General features: G+C 37.2%; 1 protein-coding gene across 2 annotated transcripts in view; it reads right to left on the reverse strand.

Moving 5' to 3' along the window:
• Positions 1 to 18,712, reverse strand: part of LOC135704326 (cGMP-dependent 3',5'-cyclic phosphodiesterase-like) — a 171,514-nt gene that overhangs the window by 67,575 nt on the left and 85,227 nt on the right. For both annotated transcript variants that reach the window (XM_065225760.1, XM_065225758.1), the window contains exons 5-6: positions 11,237 to 11,532; positions 5,222 to 5,331 (exon numbers count right to left, since the gene is read on the reverse strand). In XM_065225760.1, coding sequence (XP_065081832.1) covers positions 5,222 to 5,331; positions 11,237 to 11,532 — 406 coding nt within the window. The remainder of the gene's footprint in view (positions 1 to 5,221; positions 5,332 to 11,236; positions 11,533 to 18,712) is intronic.

The raw sequence follows: 18,712 nt of genomic DNA on the forward strand, positions 1-18,712 counted from the left end.
ATCAGAAATATGGCTACGCATCGAAAACAATGCTTCCGAATGTTGATTTTCAACAAGAAACTATTGAAAAACTGGTAAATGTCCAGCATTGTCCAAAAGCGTCGAATTATCTAACATTCCACCAATTAACTACATGCATATGCTGCTTTCCCAGCACAGTCATCAGAGAGTAGTAAGTAGACGAAACAAGTCGAAGTGGCATTCGCCTGCGATCCTCGGGCGCGTGCGAATAGGGAGGATGGAATTGAGTAATATTTTGCACACTCATCCCCATACTCCGAACCACACGCTCCCAACGACCACACCACTGCAGTGGTGGTGGTGTTCGGTCGTCGAAATAAGTAGCATAAGTACCAGTGCTTTCGGCGTGTGGCATTGAAAATTGTTCTCCAGTAACAACGAAAGGCTGCCTGCAAGCAGCGAGCTGTAGAGCCCACATAAGCAACCATCAAAGGAGGAAGAAGCTGTACCGCTATGCTATGGATCGGAATCAGTAGCTCTTCGTGAGTCGCTGCGGGTCGGTCATCTATGCCAAGTGTGTCACCCGCGCTCCAAACGACATACAGCTCGACAGCCTCATCCGTGTTGAACACGGATCAGTTCCCATAAGCAGCTAGCTATCAAGGCTCAACCTGGTCTCTATATAAGGTATTGTAGGCCCGAATGTATTGGTGACATTAATCATCGTCCGACCATTTTCCAGAACACGCTGGTAGGAAGTATTAAAAATCCATATAGAATTTGAGAGAAGTGGGAATAATTCGCTTTGGGTGTATATTCAGTCCCCAGAAAGCCAATAACATCAAATTTGTGAGAAAATTAGCTCTCACGAGTTCAATCTCTCGAAGTCCCTCCTTTTTTACATATTCTGCACAAACGATACTTTCCGCCCCGCCCCATTCTTATAATTCGAAAGGAAATCCTGTGAGGGGTAATTGAATACACTTTAATACCAAAATGCACAAAACTTAAAAATTCATATATAACAAAAAAATTAAAATACGCATTTTAAAGTCGGGTAGATGAATCGAAAATACTCAAGATGACAGTCCCTTGGATTCTCTTCATCAACTTTCTCTTTGAAATAAATACTACAAATTTGATACGATTAAAATAAAAAACGGAAAGAGTTAAGATAATTGATTATTGATCAATTAAAAGAAATAAATGTTCACATTTGTTCCGTCCACTAGCGGTCCTACGTCAAGCTTCCGTTCGTGCCCCTAGGCACAGACCCTTCTACTTTTTTCGGCAACCTTTCCATTTGAACTGCGCGTGAATCAACTGCTTTATTATCGGTAACTCGAAATCAGCCGTATTTTTTAGTACGCATGTTTAATTTGAAGAACAACCTGGCAAAACAGGTTTGCTCAGTCGTAAGAATGTAATCAGATTGCTGTTGAAAGACTAAGGAATCGTTTAAATACATTCAGCGAAGTGTTTTGGTGAGAAAATGCAGCGAGATTAACGTTTAAATTTTGGTTGACAAGAATAGTCAATGGGTGCCGAAGCCATCAGTTACCTTATATCTTCTTGAGCCGTATGCGTGATAATGTTTGCACCATCGTACAAATAAGGTTGCCGTTTCACCTGTGCATACAATGCCGTAGTAGGCTGTGTGAAAATGATTTACTTAGTTTGACAGTTGCACCATGACGAAGTGGCAGCGTATTTGTGATTTGTCCCACGCGCAAATGTCGCAAAAAGACATTTCAATCGCCGTGGGAGTGTCCCGGTGGACCGTCAAAAGGGTTTTAGACCGAGAAAAGAAAGGACAACTATGCGCGAAGGTGGCCACAGGTCGTCCGAGGTCAGCTCGGGTTCCGAGGGTTATCGCTGCTATCCTAAGGAAGATTCGGGTGAATCCAGTGCGTTCAATAAAGAAAATGGCAAAGGAACACGGGATCAGTAACTTTACGGTACGGAAGATCGTAAAGGAAGATTGCGGGGCGAAGTCGAGGGCACGGAAAAAAAACTCACATGATTACCAACCGCATCCGGGAGCTACGAGTCGAACGATGCAAGAAAATATTGAACTTCCTTAAGCGAAAAAATCCGGTAATCCTGATCACCGACGAGAGCATGTTTGCCGTCGATCCCGTATCAAATTCTAGAACCGACCGGTATATTAATTCTCTTCCGGCAAAAGACGTCGCCGACGAGCACAAGAACGTGTATCTGACCAAGCATCCTGCTAGCGTTATGGTGTTTGGATTGGTGGCTTCCGATGGCAAAAAATGGACCCGGTGTTCATTCCAGAAGGCGACAAGGTCAACACGGAGGTCTGCATCGGGATTTTAAGTAAGTATGTTCTTCCGTGGATCAAAGAACAGTACGGTCCGAAGCCAAATGTTGTATTTCAACAAGATGGAGCTCTGTGCCACACTTCGAACCGCACTCAGAAGTGGTTGCAGGAACATCTTCCGTTCTGGGCGAAGGATATGTGGCCGCCATCTAGCCCCGATCTTAATCCGCTGGATTACTCAATATGGCGCGTCATGAAGGCCAAGCCTCAGACAAACATTGACACGTACCTGGAGAGAAATGGATCCAGACTACATTATTAGAACCTGCCGTGCGTTCCGGAAACGTGTGGAGGCCGTAGTTGCAGCAAGTGGAAATTCGATCGATGATTAACATAGTTTAAGACTCTGAAAAACATCCCCCTATCACGCATACGGTGAAAAGAGATATAGACAGTTTATTTTTTTTACAAAACAAGGCGGCAAAAGGATGATGCAAAAACAAAAACATCATTTTTGGATAGGTCGTATGTTACCAAAGTGTACAAAGTGTGGTTTTGCGTAGTACTTCGATTTCTTGACTTGGTTGGACTTGGTGACTAGGTGCATGATTATTTTCTGTACGGGAAGGGATGTCCTGAAGGGTGGTAGTTTGGTCATATTCGAAAATTGAGCGTGCAAGCAAGTTTTTCGAGAATGCATATTTTTGTATAAAACCTGCACGAGATGGTTTTCTAGACACAATGCATTCGGGGAAACAAACTTTTTTTCGAAAAATAAGTCAACATAAAAATTACAATATTATTTTGAAAACCCTCCGCGGATCATTTCATAGAAGCTGTTCATGTCACGAAACATTGCAAATTATGCATTCTTTTCATGCGAAACTGTAATAAAATCTTACATTTCCTACTTGGGTGCACTCACTCAAACGTTTACATTAACAACAATTGGAATTTCAGATCAATCTACCTCAAACTTCCCTATCTTTTATTTTTCCTGGTTATTACGTTATTACTGAATCGTTACGTCTGCCCTCAGCTTAACATTCAAGTTCCTTTCCCTACCTCTATAGTCCTGAAAGAACACTAGCTAACATGAATCCACTGATATCCCAAGCGCGTCAATGCAACAATGTAACATGATTTACGACTACGTCGAAATAGTTTCAAAACTAGTAAGTTGGAATGGGCAGTCATCGTTTGAGAATAAAATAAAATTTCCCAAGCTTGGCACACAAGGGATATTCAATTTATGGCTCATCCAACCACCTTGGACAGCCACCGAAAGCGATGATCTATAGTACACGCTTGGTAAGTAATTACTCTGCCAGGCATTTAGTCCAGACGGATGGAACGGGCGCGTATGCCACGAATAAAAACGGGAATCCCGCCTTCCAACAGCGGAAACAATTTACCCGCCATGCCAACATGAGCGGATTGGAATCAAACATAATATCCTTGGCAAATAAAACTTGGAATCGATAAAATAAACCCATCCATCGTCCACCCAAGCAACGTGGGTAGTGTTGTTCCTGTGACAGACAAGCGGTCTCCGAAAAATCAACAAGGACGTGTTTCCGGTTGGAGAAGCAAAAAGATAACGCGTAAATACCGCTTCCCTTTCGTATTCACTTCGATGATGACCGGTAGGTGTGTAACGGGTCGGAGCAACATTGTTTCCATCAAATAAAGCCAGCGTACCCATAATTCATTCAAATCAATAAGGGAGGAATGGAGAGGTTGGTACCTACTTCAAGCGACGCTTTTCTTTTCACTTCCGCTAATATTATTATTTTTCGCAAGAAGCTATTGACCGTTTTGGTGAAGAGGAGGGAAGCGGAGAAGAGCTTAGTTTTCAGCCAATTAAGCACGTTTCTGGAATAAAGTCCTCGGTGCTCGTTACTGAGGCGAAAATCGTTTGTCGTTTGACGGATCAAATTAGGAAAAAACACAGGAACCGATTAAAGAGAAACACGAAATGCGTGCTAATCGTTATGAATTTCATTCAATTTGGATTTCGTCTGCGTTATCCTCTACCTATACCTATATTATTATTTTTCCAGACACAATTCGTACTGTTCTACGACTCTTGACGAATTAAATGAAATAACGATCAATTTAAAGAGAGAGAGAGAGAGAGAAAGATTAGTTATTTCCCTAATCTACTAATCTTTATCTCTCTCTCTCTCTCTTTATACAGGTATTCCAACTAAGACGCCCACATTCATCAGGATTCCTCAAAATTTAAATTATTAAATTCTAGTGCCCCGGAAACTCGATTGGCATCGGGAGAATTTTGTTTCAAAGTTGTTACAATTAAGTTTGAGAAGAATTTAATTTGTACGATGTAAATGTTAAATATTGCTTTTCACTGATCTTTAATTTTCACGATTTATTGTCATATTAAAACGTTCAACTCAATGCTTCTTCTTCTTCTTCTTGTTCGCATTTCAAGCTTATTGTTTAGCGCATATTAGCTTATTGCGTGCTCTCAACTTAGTGTTCTAAATGCACTTCCACAGTTATTAATTGAGAGCTTTCGATGCCAATACCAATGCATGAATTTGTATATTGTGTGGCAAGCACAATGATACTCTATGCTCAGGGAAGTCGAGAAAATGTCCAACCCGAAAGATTTCCTCGACCGGACTGGGAATCGAACCCGCCGCCTCCGGCTTGGTAATACCGTGCCTTTACTGACTAGGCTATGAGGCTGGTACCTACCAAATGAATACACTAATTAAATTCGTCTCAATTAGCACACTCGTAGCCTGACTGCCACTAACGATGTGAAATAATCACAGAACCAATTCACGACTCGATGACACCCAACCACCTGATAACGATGATATGGAATATTAATTGAAAAAGAACCAAATTTAATCGACCCGTATATGCACATTGTTTGCACTTTATCACCCGTGTTTGTCACAATAATGAGCTGATTCAATTAACTGTCAAATGAACTTAACTTACCTATTTTGCCTAGTAACCGTCGGGCAACCTGTAGCAGGTTCTGACACTGATAACGTACCCGCTTTTCCTCGAACAAATCGAAAGCCGTTAGCAGGTGACCGAGCACGTATCTGCAATGAAACAACAAAGTTGTACAATATTAATTAATATGGTCATTTCTGGGTTTCCTTTCAATAAATGGCCGGTAGTATAACGCAGAGCATTTCCAGGCCAAATGCAAACATTAAACAAATATTTCAGACTCGACATTCTCCAATTTGCAGGAAACTTTGCGTAATTGGTTGTTATGGTCAGTAATTTCAGTAAAAAGTAAAAAGTTTATAAATTTGACCAAAAGTTGATGATTTGTGATTTTTGTTAATTTAAACTTCAAAATTTCACAGAAATTAGCATTTTCCTATTTTCCCAAAAAAAATTTTTTTTATTTTTAAATGAAGCGGTTAATTTTATGTTATTTAATTTTTAATTGCTTTTGTGGATTTTTTACTTAAAATTCCTTGAATGTTTTTACCGTGTATACTTTCCTGAAAAGGAAAATTCTTATAACTTTGTTTCATACGCAATTTTGATTGGAAAGGAGTTACACATATAAAACAGTAAAAAATATTATCTTCAATTTAATTCCAGTGGAATAAATAAAATAAATAAATAAAATAAGTGGAATTAAATGGTAGATAACCTTTTTTACTGTTTTATTTAAGCATTCTGCTAACAACACAACTTCATTACTTCATTGAATACCCAATTTTAAACCTTTTTGCAAGATTCAAAATGGCAGAATTTTTGCTCAAATGTGATTTATTGACCATAGCAAACAACTATGCAAAGTTTTATGCAAATCGGAGAAGGTCAGATCGATTCGTTACTTGGCGAGGAACTGCTCATCAGTTATGCAATTAATCAACACCAGGACTGGGCAATACCCTTTCTGATCAGACGAACTAGTTGCTATCCTTTCATTTGCAAATGAACGTCATAATGATATTCATAGAATTGAACGAACCAAGAAAACTTTCAGACCCGATTAAATCACGTCATTAGAAAAGCATTGCCTTTCCCTTCAAATGAATGTGAGGGAAAAGGGATGAAAACTGTTGACCTTTTTATTTATTTTGAACTCTGATGTCGGGCAACGAACATTGGACATGAATGCCACCACTGAATCATGATTACACTTACCCATCATCATTCATACATTGCACGATGGTCACAAAGCCGTATTTAAGAAGACAAAAATGTTTGCGCTTAAGCCATTAGTTTTAGGTAAATGGTGTCTTCAGGAATGTTAGTATGTATTTTTTGACCAATCTTTTGAAGTATGCGAATTTAATTGGCTTTTTAAAAAAAATCATAACTTTTGATAACCTATAAGCGTATAACAGCAGAAGCATAAAATTGGAATATATTATGTGACTATGTTAGCTATGTATCAATTTAGGCGCATGGTAGTCTAGTCGCATAGGAGTATTGAGCGAAAACCCAAAGCTTGATAACTTCAAAAAATATATAACTCGAAAACGAAAAAAAAAAACATCATTGTTTTCTTTAAATGATGTTTAAAAAAGCCTACATTTTCAAGGAAAAATATAAAAACATATTGCGCCCTCATCCTACTAACCATAAAAACCATAAATAACAATAAATGTTTTGCAATACAAAAACCCAATTTTTAATATATATTTTTTTAACTTATTTTTAAATACATTTCATTTGATATTTACATCTTTGAAATAGGCCCACAAAAGTTAAAGATTTTTGAAAAAAAAATCTTTTTTTTTTGACGACCCTAACATGGTTACCCTAATGAGAAAAAAATGCGGGTCTAATATTTTGAGACAAGGAACAAAACTACCCATTTTTACGAAATTCTGAGACCACTATATCGTTTTGCTATGGAGTGACTGATTTATGAATAGTCCTTCAGATATTACACACTAAGCTTATTTTACAGATTTCTGTAAAATTTTACCGAAATCTCAACAACTGAACGTTCGGTAAACAATTTTACAGTTTTCCTGTAATTATTTACAGATATCTGTGAAAAATTCACAGATATTTGTGAAAAATTACAGGAAATCTGCGAAACTGTTTACCGAGCTGCTGTTGAGATTTCGGTAAAATTTTACAGATTTCTGTAAAAAATTCTAAGTGTGTAGGTTAGGTTTATTAAGGAGGCTGGTTTATCTCCGAACAGTTCTTCACAAATTAAATCTCAGTGGGAATGATATTATTTGGCATTTTTCTGGAAAAATGTTTACTGTCCATTTTTAGCTGTTTCCCATGAAATCGAATTAGCTTCCATATAATTGGGAAACGATTCAACGTTTTTGGGGAATTATCAGAACCGATTCCCAGGATGTCACTGGTATTTCAGTAAAAAAATTGTCCTTTTCACAAAACACCCCCCACACAAATGCTGGATAAACCACTGTTAAGAATATTTGAGATTAAATTCAGATCGCCAAAAGTTCATTAGTACGCATTTCTGGAAGACATACCCGAAGTGGGGGTGACTGAAATGGGTAAAAAATCAAAAATTTGTCGATCCCTTGTAAGGCTCCATTTTAGCATGGAAAACAATTTTAAGCTTGTGGATATATTCATCAATTATATATTTACGACTGGCATGGAATTAGTTGATTGAAATTGATATCTCATTTTACTAAAATTAAATAAAAAGTAGACCATGAGGGGTGACATTGGGACAAAACAAAAATTTGGTTAAAATATCTTAAAATAAGTTAATATAATGTAGCTATTAGGAGAACACTTGGTAATGATCACAATGTACATTAGACTGATGGAAAATTTGAAATTTTCGCTCCACAGTGCTCAAACGGTTTCAAATCAGGTCCTGATTAACCTTCCAAAATTTAAACTCATTTGGTAAGAAACTGACTTGGCACAAACTATTCGAAGTTTATATGGAAATTACTATGGGAAAACCCAACTTTTTGTTTATTGTCTTCTACACATTTTAATATTGCTTTTTCAAAAATTTCTATAACTATTCTTGCGGTAAATTTTCTAAGCTACAACTTTGCGGAATATCGTTTTCAGCCAAATGTCAAATTAAATTGTTATTAATTGTTTAAGAGATTGATAATATTATGGCATGATCAAGCAGCTGTTCTGTGGGCAACACTGTATTCTGCAGTGCGACATAGAAGCCATGATATTTGTGATCTATTCTTCGCACCAGAAACACCAATGTTGCCTGCTGAACAGTTGAATGAGCATAATCATAAGACATCAGTGACTTGTATCATTAATAACTTTTGTTCCTTACTTTTGATTTAAAAGCATACTGATGTGGTGAATTGTTAGATACATATGAACAAAAACATAAGTTTTCCCATAGTAATTCCCAAATAAACTTGAAATGGTTTGTGCCAAGTCAGTTTCTTACTAAAGTAGTTCAAATTTTGGGAGGCTAATCAGGACCCAATTTGGAACCGTTTAAGCACTGTGGAGCGAAAATTTCAAATTTTGCATCAGTCTAATGTACATCGTATGTATGGCTAAAGATTGCACGTGTGGAGCGGCGTCAGTGGTGTAGTGGTAAGCGTGACTGCCTTTCACTCCAAAGGGCCTGGGTTCAATCCCAGTCGGCACCGTCGGGATTTTCTGAGTCATAATCAAGGGACGTAAAGCCGTTGGTCCCCGGTGTTGATGGGTCGATAGGTAGGGTCCATGTGTGGGAGCTGTCTCCCTGGCGTCAGTAGCATTGGTACATAGTACGAAATACATCATCGACGGAAAACAAATCAAGGAAAAAAAAATTATCGCGTGTAACCCCGTCTATCCACATAAAAATGTGTTTCAACTTTTGTTTGCCTGTGAGCATTAAAAAAAAGTGTTTTTGCTATATACTAAGTGGTATATTAACTTTACAGTACTATTTAAATAAAACAACTGGTTAATGCTATCTACACTTTACTACATGAGTCCAAGAAACATATTCTAGCCATCATTTTCTGTATATACAAGATATTAACATCAATAAACATTTTTCTGGCCGAATGTCACCCTCTAGGCCCAATGCCCTGCGCTTTGGTCAGAGAGCATACAGGGCGTCGTTGTGCCAATTTGGTGCACATTTCGAGTATGAGAGAGTGATTGTAGTTAGATCAAAAGTGCCTTAGAAAAATGCAAGTACTTTCGCGGATTACCCGAAGTTGCGATAGTGGAGATATGATAATAAACAAGCAGACATAACACATCATAGAAATCGCTTTTAACGGTAAATTTAAATATTTCTTAGTTGGTAATACCGCCACTTGTGGTGTACACACTACAGTCATCTGTTGAGTGTATACGACATATGGCGATAGTGTTTGCAATGAGAAATGTTTTATGTGTTGTGTCTGTTTGCCTGTGTCATAATATTGACGTAACGTTAGGATAAAATCAAATCATTGAGAAATATAACGCATCACTTTCAGAAATACTTCACTTCGCAACCGATGAACCAATCTGACAACCATATGAATACCCAAGTAATTAACCATATATTCGCAATATAGATTGCAGTGTTGGAAAATTATCAAAAAACCAAATCTCACCAAAGCCCAAGAGATCACGCTTGATTTTCGTAGACACATATCAACAAGCACACAACTTCGTTTGACATTGCAAGCTGTGATGTCGCAGCTCGGAATATCAAGGTAACCAAACTCACCAGCTGAAAATCTCTCCAAACAGTGGTGAGATTGAGTTTCATGAGTTTTGCTTTACACCTGAACGCAACCGAAGCTTCCATAAATTCAAAAATTCAATCAAGGCTTCAGCTTTACACGTTGTGAATAGTCTCACAATATCATAGGAGCTTGTAAAATCAATATCAAGCATTATATTTTTCTCCAATATCACGCGTGATATTGAGAGCGTTTGAGAGCGGAAAATATCAATTTTCTAATGATCATACCATGACTGATAGATTGTATATACTTGCTTTGCTTGAATATGGTTAGTTGGGGAATCCGATAAAACTGTCATTTCTTGAAACTAATACCTTTCGTATTTCATTAATTCTTTTTTTGCACTTTGCATTTAACACCATCTCATACTAATCTCTACATTGATTCAATGATGTACGAACCGCTCATTTACAGTGCTCGGTGGACCAGCTATTTTAGACCAGATGACCATGGAAATGCAAGAAAATTTGTTTTCGTTGAAGGAAGTATCACAACCCAGGTAATTACTATTAGATATTTTTGAGATACTCGATTACCCTGAAGTGATCGGTTTTGCTTACTGAGCAGCTAATCATGGTTAGTATTATATTCTTATATCCTATAAATTAATTAGGTAGGGATGGGACCTGATTGAAGCGATTTGGTTGGAGAGAGTGGTAACTTTTCGTGAATTGAAGGTGGGCTCTTCTCCCCACTCATTGGGACATACCCTCGTATGATGGCTTGTTCTGTATTGGGTTGGAACACTTTTATCATTGGAAGGAGATTCTTCTTGCTCCCGTGGATCATGCGTAAGTGTTTCTGCTTACGGATCCACCCTTCGTTTTTTGCCCTTTCATAATGGTAAATTGAATACAACCAGGTAGCGTACTTGATCAAGTCATACGAGGTGGACTGTCTAATGGCTGTGCCCTGCAAAAATGATCGATATCCGAACTACAGTCAACTCTCAAAAGCACGATATTGAACCATAGTAAAAGATGATTTTCAAAATAGTGAAATTTTTACCACAATTTAGGTTACACTCCTATCAAGGCCCCCACTGCATAAAATTTTATCGAAACTATTATTTACATGGGTAACCAACTTGAAAAACTAATTTAATGTGTTCATAAATACTTTTTTTTATGATTATAAAATTATTTACTGGTTATCGGTTCCATGGAGTCCTTTTATTATTATTTAGCTTTATTAAGGAGGCTTTCAGCCTTGGGCTGGTTCGCCTCCAAGATTGGAGTCCTTTTGTCCATTTAAGCCTTAATAAATGAACTCATTGGAAAACAAAATCTCAAACAAACGAATTCAAATCACTTACCTAAAAGTGTCCTCGATGTAGAATTGGTACCTCAATCGGGACTCACTTTTACCGGCGATACACACGAACAGAGCAATTTGCTGCTGTTGTAGATGGGAATGATTATTTTTAGTGTTACTGCTACCGGTACTGTTGCCGTTGCTATTGTTGTGCTGTTGTTGCTGGTGCTGTGCGGAGCTACCATCGTCAAATGACGCTGTCGAGGTTGTCGATGCGGTTGAAATCTGCGTCTGAAGTTTACTGACTCTGGGGCTTTTAATATCGTAGATAAGAGTATTGTGCTTGTTGCCTACCACCTGGAAGACAAAGGAGAAGGAAAGTCCATAAGGTGAGCCTGAGAGAAGATTAAAACTTATTCTACAGCTGTTCCTACGCACATTTAGTGACGACATAATTCAGGCACCACACGGGTAAACATATTGGATATAACAAACTTAATGAGGAGCAGCCCTGTATTGATGACCCATCAAAATTATTGTTGAAAATATTGACGTAAAAATATTGACAACATTTCTGCCGTGTGGGGTGCACTTAAGATGCGGAAGTTTGGAATGTGACGATGACGGGCGAAAAGTTAAAAAAGAGAGTTTGCCGGGAGCGAGGGAAGCCGGGTTAGCTTTAATTCACACTTTTCTGTTATTTGCTGAATCGGACACCTGATGGAAATCACGCAGCCGTCTGCATTATATAGCGGTTTGCTGTCCATTCTAGGAAGTATAATGAATATGTAAGGCGACGGAATGACGTATATTCATATTGAGTTATGAAATGTATATCAGATGGTGAAATTTGGAATAAATGTTACCTAGTGATTCGAAATCTTATCTTATCTTATCTTTCTTTATTAAAGAGGCTTTCAGCCGTCGGCTGTTTCATCTCTGGAATAATTCGAAATCGTGTTTAGTTTTTTTATTGTGACACATAAATTGAATTATCATAGTCAGAACAATCCAGGACAAAAAAGTGGAAATAATTTTTTAAACTTTACCCTCTCCGATTTCCCATAATCTTTTCATAATTCAGTGCCAACATTTCAAAGGGGCGTAATTGCTTTTGTAAACAATGGCTTTAGCCGTCGATTTCTCGTAAATTAAAGCTCACTCCTCCAAATTAACAATGCTAGCTGGTAGAGGAAACATTTTTCTACCTGTTGGTGAATTTTATTTGCGAGAAATTGACGGCTAAAGCCATTGTTTACAAATGCAATTACGCTCCTTTGAAATGTTGGCACTGAATTGCTCACTATGGCAGTCATTCAAATGTGTGCTAAATTTCGGACATTTTCATAGGCTCCTCATTTTTCAAAACGGCATATTCGATATTTTTCAATAAATCATAGCCTGAAAATGTCTCGTTTCATCTAAATGACCTCTGAGACAAAGTTGTAGATGGCCATTTAAGAAAAAAAAAATGTTTTATATATTGTTTTAGGGTAGAGCGCTACTTTGTCGTAATCGCCCATTTCCGTTCTATCGATCAGAAAAGATCAATAATATCAATGATTTCAACGTGCACAAATCAATAATAGGTTTGTTCCGATGCGCTAGCTCATTAGCTACAACATAAATCCTGTTAGAGCGCATTATATGAATATTTACGCTCATTGTTCTCAAAACAAAAGAAGCGCTCCTAGCGAATCCCCTTTTTCTACGTTTATCCGTAGGACGAAGAAAATCTAATGGCGTTTCAATGCGTTAGGACGGAATTGAAACTCGTAGAACGAATTTAGAATCAAGAAGCCGTGTTAGATTTTAGACAATATATCAACAATCTGTGACTCTATATCAAATCCAACGGTACGTATGGAAAGGTAAATAAATTTGCAAGTCATATTTGACAGAAATATTACATTTTTTGTTTAAACTCGTTCAGCAAAGAGAGGTAAAGCGCGGGTTGTGCTTAGTAGGCCGGAAATTAGATCATAAACCCTATTTGATTTGTTTTCCGTCGATCTTTTTTTCCGTTCTGAGTACTAATGCTACCGACGCTAGGGAGGCAGCTCCCACACCTGGACCCCACCTATCGACCCATCAGCTAATAGACCGGGGACCAAAGGCTTTACTTCCCTTCCGAAGGAAGGCGTGATTAAATATTTTATGCCTCAGAAAATCCCGGCGGTGCCGACTGAGATTGAACCCAGGCCCTTTAGAGTGAGAGGCAATCACGCTTTCCACTACACCACCGGCGCCGCTAATCATGCTTATTTTAAAGCTTATCAAACATTCTAACTGTTCTGAAATTTTTAAAATGGTAAATTGATGGACAAACAACAAATTGCAATACAATTCTGAACTTTTTTCCGCTCATTTTTTAAATTTTTTGCAATGAAAACATCCCTTATGACTTAAGAAATTGTTTTCTGTTGAGCAGCTCTACGGCAATTGAAGAATCGATTTTGATTTTCCTTCTCTGAATTCCATGAAACTTCGCATAATTGTTCCCATCTAGAGCTATACCCAAGTAACATTGCAAGTTTTATCGAGGTTTTAAAGTATGCTACAAGTCTAAATCATGGTCTCCAGAACACTCATAAAAACAAAATTGTTACTTGGGTGTACTTTAAATATTTTGTTTGTATTACTTCTGCGTGAAGTACTAACGATTTACATAGTTGAAGATGCTAAGCTTCAAATAACAGACTTAAAGTGGTCATTTTATACGATAGATGAAGAGATGAAAGTAGAGAGTAGATAGTTCCGTTAGAGTACGGCAGTGTGAAAATTTTATATAGGGAGTAGAAAGCGAGCAAGGAAAACTTTGAGGAAGGTAAGAATCGGGTTGATCATTATTTGAAGCTTAGCATCTTCAATTTCGTAAATCGTTAACTTCACGCAGAAGTAATACAAACAAAATGTTAAAGTACACAACTCTAGATGGGAGCTTACTATCAAATACTGTCATTGGTCGACAGGTACATAAATGCTCGTGATGCAAATTTAATTAACCTAAAATGTGCATTTTTAAGATTTCATTTTTTTATTTGGAAACTTATTAAAAATGCAAAATTCTCTGAAAAGATCACAATGGACACTACAAAATTGATCAAGTCGTAGAACATTAACTATTAATATAAATTATGAACTTCTTTTTTTCACAAACAATCGTTTTTTTATGCAGAAAACATAGCTTTTAGTCCAGAGAATCGTTTCCTATGCATAAATAACATAAACACTGCGAGAAGAAAAAACATACATACATACTAAAGTATGTGTTCTACGATTTTGGTATACTTTGAAGTTTTTTTTTTAGTTTTGAACTTTTCTATTGAGAATAATAGCTATTTTTTAATATACCAATCAGCCATTTTCTTGAAATAAAGCGTGTATTCTTTAAAAATGGCATACACATATTTCCTCACCAAAATTAAACCGATAACTGGATTTTCTTGAAATTTTCAGAAAATGAAAAACTATTAATGAGTTATGATTTACAAAATTTGTTTTATTCAATTTCGTCTCGCATCCGAATGCCCACACCTTCCTTTTCACTCCACCCATCAAATTTTGTACAACTGATGTTTCCAGTGTTTTTGTGAATTTAACACAAATTTTCCTCAACTCCAGCTCTGTTTAAATAGTTTTGGGATGTTTGTAAAGTTCCGTCTTCATAATTGCCCAGATGTTTTCAATTGGGCGAATTTCCGGTGAATTTGGTGGATTCATATCTTTTGGCACGAATTGACTCCGTTGGCTCGGTACCACTCCAACACGTTTCGAGCGTAGTGGCAGGATGCTAGATCAGGCTAAAACAGAGTTGTGCTTCCTCATGAATGGCAAGAGACGATTCTTAAGGCACTCTTCCGTGTAAATCGCACCGTTGATTGTTCCGGAAATGATGAACGCTTATTTAACCACATCCGCAAATCACCTGCCAGATAAGGAACTTCTTTGCAAATTTCGTTAATTTCTTCTTCCGAACATCCTCCGGAACATCGAAATTAGACTTGGCAACGAAATATTCTTACCCAGGAAGTTGAAGGATTTGATGTGAGTTTCGTCATCCATCACGATGCAACACGATTTGGTGAGCAACTTCGTGTAAAGTTTCCGGGTGCAGGTTTTCGTACACAGCAAAAAATTAATTTAATATCACATCAAAGTGGATGAACTTCAATCGTGTCATAAATATGGTGTAATATTACTTGCCAAAAAGTACAAAATTATCATTAATATAGTGCATGAATTGACATAACGCTGCTTTCACTGCATTTGTTTGTTGTTGTGGCTATAAAAATTACATTATATTTTCGACATTGAAGTGCATCCTCTTGGATGTAATATTAAAATTTAGTTTTTGCTGTGTAGTGATGTTTTGCTTTTCATTCCAGTTGGGGCTTTTTGTACCTTGTGGCTTTCTGCGCAAAACCGACTGACACCTTGGACTTTTTAGCGACATCTCGAATTGACGTGTTTGGACGGTTCTTGGAGTGTTGCACCACTCTTCTGGCTATTTTACTATCCATTGGACCACTTTTACGACCACCCTCTTTATTTCTTTGGGCACTCAGACGCTCCTTGAAGGTTCTTACCACACGAGACACGGTAATTTTGATTGTAAGTGCACAATATTTTTCACGGACAATTCAAGCGTAACTATTCAAATCGACGTATCTGATTTTGTAAACAATCACTTCAATCGACGATTTGTGGCAACTGCTAGATCACTCACAGAAACTAACTGCACCAGCTAGTAGGCGAAAGATTCCCCGACTGATGATGGTATTTGTTTGCGTGGGTGAGTAGACATTTTTATCAATTTTGAGTTAGCATCATTATTCAGTTTATCTTTCTATGTTTTTTGATATGTGCTATTGAAAAAAAGTGGTTTGTTCAAGAAAAATTAAAAACAATACCAAGTCAAATTGTCCCACAGCGAAAAGTAACCGTAAGTCAATTTCATTAGAAAAAATATTTTAGAAATGTTTGACAACACATCGCATCATTAGATTTGGCTCAAGACAGATTTTGTCCACTTCCCCTAGGGTATCTGGAACATGTCGGGATGTGGCCAATATAGTTCTTACGATACTCAGTTTGACCGCCAATGGATATGGCTTTGAATTCTCATGTGATTTGATGTATCGCTTGATGGATTTTGATTTAAAAGGGATTTACCACTTCCCCGGGGATACCCAGAACATGTCCGGGTGCGGCCAACATGGTGCTGGTCACTCATCATGGCTCTTATTGATCTTATTTTTGAATTATCATGTAAATTGATTTATCGCATGGTGGGTTTAGCACGTTTATTAAAAGCTCTGGTCTGACGAATACCCATACTTACCGGAATATGTTCTGGCCATTGCTCTGGAACCAGCGGAACAGATCCAGAAATATTCAATAACGTTCTTAGGGACCATGGTATCTTTCTACATTTACTTTCTACTTTCGCAAGTCAGTCCCACTCAGATTTTGGCCATAAAATAGAAATTGCACGATATAATCTAATATTTTTGGGTAAAAATAGATGCATTCTATCACAGTGTACGTTTATTTTTAAATTTATCCCTCCAAAATAAGTGTCAAATCAGCAAACTTGTAAAATCTTTGAACGTCGTTTTCTCATTTCCAGTTTTTTTACAGATGGGACTGACTTGCGATTATGGGCAGTGTTGGTGTCATTAATTTTCATGAGTGAGCTTTTATTTGCGAGAAATCGACGGCTAAAGCCATTATTTACAAATGCAATTACGCCCCTTTGAAATGTTAGCACTGAGGTGTTGTCATAAGATGAAAATAATTTTCTATTTATTCAGTTATGCTTATATGTGTGGGTTTGAAAATTAGGAATTTAGCAACTTCAAAGTTTTCAATATAGATATAGATACGGTACTGAAATAAAAGGACGTAGGAGAAAAACACGAGGAAGGAACCTTGGTGCTATGCTCCCTTGTATGAAAACTGGGAAAAAGAGGGTCTCAAATCAATCTACAGGAAAAGTTCGCGAAAACTCACAATGACTCGCGATTTTTTCCTTTTCTGAGCTCAATATAATCTTCCGCTCAACACGGAGAGGAACTAGATTTCAGTAGTCAGTAAAAGAACAAGAATAAATTGTAGATTTAAGTACTTCACATAAAAATAATATCTATTTTTTATTTATTTATTCGTCGTCAATAAAATGTAGACCAGTTTATGGTGATACTCTAAGGAAGCCTTAGCGTGAAACTTTAAAGGCACAAAAAACACTTAAAATCTATTTTAATGTTTAATCTCTGACTAACCTCGAAAAGACACGTTTTTTAAGAGCATTTTTGTTCATTGTCAAATCAATTGTTTCATAATGTTCATTATAACAAGACAGCATTCTATTTAAAGGCGCGTTCATGTCATAGTTTGTTTTTTGGTTGTTAATATAAAACATATTTCTGTTTCTTGAGGAACGAGTGGGATCATAAAAATTTAGATTTTCTAAAATCTCTGTGGCATTCACTCTTTGTGCTTCAACATCGTTTAAAGAAGCTATCATTGCAAACTGCCTTCGCTTTTCAAGTGCATCCAAATTGATCAACATACATCGAGACTCATAAGATGGTAAGTGTAAACTCGTCCAGCCTAACTTTCTTTCAATAAGGTTTATATAAGTATCTTGATATCGAGAGACTATACTACAGTACTCAAGAAGGGGCCTAACATATGCAACGTACAATGTTTTGATTGTGCATGGATCATTGAAATGAAAGCTAAACCTTTTAATAAACCCTAACATGTTGCTTGCCTTGTAGATAATGTTATTATAATGTTCAATAAAGCTTAATTTTGAATCTAGTATAAATAACACCTAAGTCTCTAACTTGTTTGCACCTTTCAACTCTACAAACTATAGCATGAAAGCGGCTCCTCGAAATGATGTCTACGACAAAGAAAACTGATAGAAGGTACTGAAACAGGTGAATAGATAAACAAGAACGAATTCACAAAATAAATGATGGTTTGCGCGTGCAGCAAAAACTTGAAAGACTGTTGCATCTTCTAATTCTAATCAACATCTCACAACATTCCATTGGATCTTCAGAGAAAATCTTGCACAATTCACCTCCAATCAAAATCGTCGGGCCTAGTTGCCTAGTAACAGTTCTGACGATAAAAAAATTTGGTATGCATTCACGCGATCACTTTAACTTGCTTTGCACTAAAGTTCTTTTCTACAACTATGTTATCGAGTGGCACATTGTTTCGAGCTAAAACGCGATGAAAAAATTAATTCCAGTAAAAATATTAAACCGAAAATTTGACACTCGGAAATGTTTCGCATGCGTGCAGAAGCAGAGCACACTTTGGTCTCTTGAAAAATTAAAGAATTAATTGTTTTGCTAGTACCGAAAACCAATGTTTGTATTCACAGCTACAAATATAGTGTGGACTTGTGGGTAAATGTGCACTCAATCTTCTATTTAAATTTTTTAGCGACAGCAACTCGTTTCGATGCAAGATTTCATTTCTGACATAGCATCTGTCGGTAGTCGAATTTGATGTA

This window comes from Ochlerotatus camptorhynchus, unplaced genomic scaffold, assembly GCF_037179485.1.
Source record: "Ochlerotatus camptorhynchus isolate MF236.1 unplaced genomic scaffold, CSIRO-AGI_Acam_v1.1 ptg000233l, whole genome shotgun sequence".
Lineage (NCBI taxonomy): Eukaryota > Metazoa > Arthropoda > Insecta > Diptera > Culicidae > Ochlerotatus > Ochlerotatus camptorhynchus.